Source organism: Aplysia californica, unplaced genomic scaffold (genome assembly GCF_000002075.1).
Source record: "Aplysia californica isolate F4 #8 unplaced genomic scaffold, AplCal3.0 scaffold00642, whole genome shotgun sequence".
NCBI classification, from domain to species: Eukaryota; Metazoa; Mollusca; class Gastropoda; order Aplysiida; family Aplysiidae; genus Aplysia; species Aplysia californica.
Window position 1 is genome coordinate 371,458 of NW_004797912.1, and position 2,315 is coordinate 373,772.

The 2,315-nt window shown below is 37.8% G+C and overlaps 1 protein-coding gene across 1 annotated transcript in view; it reads right to left on the reverse strand.

Moving 5' to 3' along the window:
• LOC101855594 (cadherin-related family member 1) overlaps window positions 1-613 on the reverse strand; it is a gene marked incomplete in the record, with an annotated part of 17,980 nt that extends 17,367 nt beyond the window's left edge. The window contains 1 exon segment of the mRNA XM_013087813.2: window positions 429-613. Within this exon segment, the coding sequence (XP_012943267.1) occupies window positions 429-506 (78 nt within the window).
• Window positions 614-2,315: the final 1,702 nt, after the last annotated feature.

The following is a 2,315-nucleotide window of genomic DNA, read 5'->3' on the forward strand; positions in this document are numbered from 1 at the left end:
TTGTGTCGTGAAATATTTCTGAAGGTTTATCATTCTGACAGAGATAGGGAAGAACATATTGTAGACGAAAGTTAGCACAGAAAACTGTTTTTAAGGGCGTTTTCCTGGAAGGACCCCATTCCATCCGAGATAAACCTTGAATTTCTGTATTGAACATGAGCAAAAGACAAAAAACAAAACAAAACAACAAAAAACAACAACAGCAACAACAACAACATGGTCCCCATCAACAGCAACAAGAACAATGATAATAACAGCAACAACAACAACAACAACAACAGTAGCAGCATCAACAACAGTAGCAACATCAGCAGCAACAACAACAACAGCAACAACATCAACGACAACGATGACAACGACGACAACAACAACGACAACAACAACAGCAACAAAAACAACAACAACAACGTCAACAATACAAGTCTTACCGTCTGCCCCTCGGCCACATGCAAGCATAGAGAGCCTAGATACAGGAGTACAAGGGTTTTGAACCCCCACACTATCATCTCGACCTGAGGTGCTGGAACTCTCAGTCGGACAACTCAGACTTATGAATGAGTAACAGGTATGGCGTTGTTTCAGCTGATTTTCACAATTTGGAATCTTTTTGTTGTTGTTGTAAGTCCTAGAAAGAGAAAGACAGCTATGAAGAATTATAAACAAGACACAAACAGAAGACAAACCATGATTTTTTGCAAGTTTTGAAAAGTACTGATCAACCAATTGTGACGTTGGATCCTGCTTTCGTTCAGCAAAGAGAAAAGATCTCCTCAAAATCATAACATAATATGGTACATGTAATAATATCATTAAATTTATTTACCCCCTACCCGTTGAACGTCTTCAAAAGATAATATAGGCGACACGTTAATTAAATGGAAGGATAAATGAATGTACAGTAAACAACAATATGTGTTATATTGTATTATATTACAAATATATAAACATATGTCTATGTGTGTGCGCGCGAGTGCGTGTGTGTATGTACGAACATACACGCAATGTGTACGACATAATATTATAATATTATAGTCATCACCAAAGTGCCCTCAACTCCCCCCCCCCTTGTGTCCCCCACCCTTCATCCATCCTCTTCCGTTTTAATCCTAAGCTGAGTTGATGAACACGAGAGGGCGAACCGTTGGTGGTTGGAGGGTGCTCTTGTGTGATTTGCTCCTTCTTTCCTTTAAGACATCTATGGCCCTTATCTCTCATTCTCCCTTTTTGAGGGTCCTTTTTACTGTCTAGTAACATCTCTAATCTTCGGCACTTATATGATCTTATTGTAGGTAAAAGTGTCGTAAAAGTCTTAATGAAACTAAATTCTAAATGCGAACTCAGCACTCACAAACACGCGTGGGATTACGTGTAACAATGCTTTATAATGTTTCCCTTTTCGTCTGATCTGTACCTCATGTCCTCGTTTTATCAATATCTTTTACTTGTACTTTTGAAAAAGTCCAACATTTTAACATAATATCTATTCATGTTTTTCATTTCCTTCCCTTTTTCTGCTTTCTCTTACTTTTGAAACAAAACCCCAACTTTTCAAATATTTGTTTCGGTGCCGTTTTTCCTTTTTTCTTTTTTTTTTTTTACTTTACTCTTACCTTTGAGTCAAAAGTCAAAAGCCCAACTTTTGACATATTTTATTTGTGTTTGGCATATCGTTTTCCTTTTTCTTCCAACTTTCACTCATATGATTATTTTTAGTCTAAAGCCCAACTTTCGAAATAAGTGGACGTATGTATGTCAAAGCTGACGACTGTGTTAATCGTAACAATTGACTTAGACCCCCCCCCCACCCCTTTCCGAAAAAACCCCCTACCATCACTACTTTCCCTAAAACGTATCATGTCCTCATTATATTATAGTTTAAATGATTTCAACTGCTATGGCTAATTACTACAATTTTTGGTCTCGTCGTCTTGTAAGACGCATGCCGTGCCGTTTCCTCGTTTCCATAGACAATCAATAACCTCGCACATACTCCCCCCCATCAATACAATTCAGATCATTCAGGACGTGGACTGTTTCGACTCTTTTTGTAGGAAGAGCTTGTAGTAGCCTAACCTACATGGGTAGTCTACGACTTCCTCTGTGTCTAGCACTATCACCAAGGATTAGCTTTATAATGCATAGATAGGCATTATGGCCAGACAAGACACGGAGAAAGTTGGGGATCGCATGGTATTTGAGATAGAATAAAAAATAAAATGGCTACCTAAAGTTTGGGGAATAACAAAGTTTGAGTGTCCTTGGAAACTGCACATACATTTTTGTTTAGTCTTTGATCTAAGTTTTTCAGTAAAAAT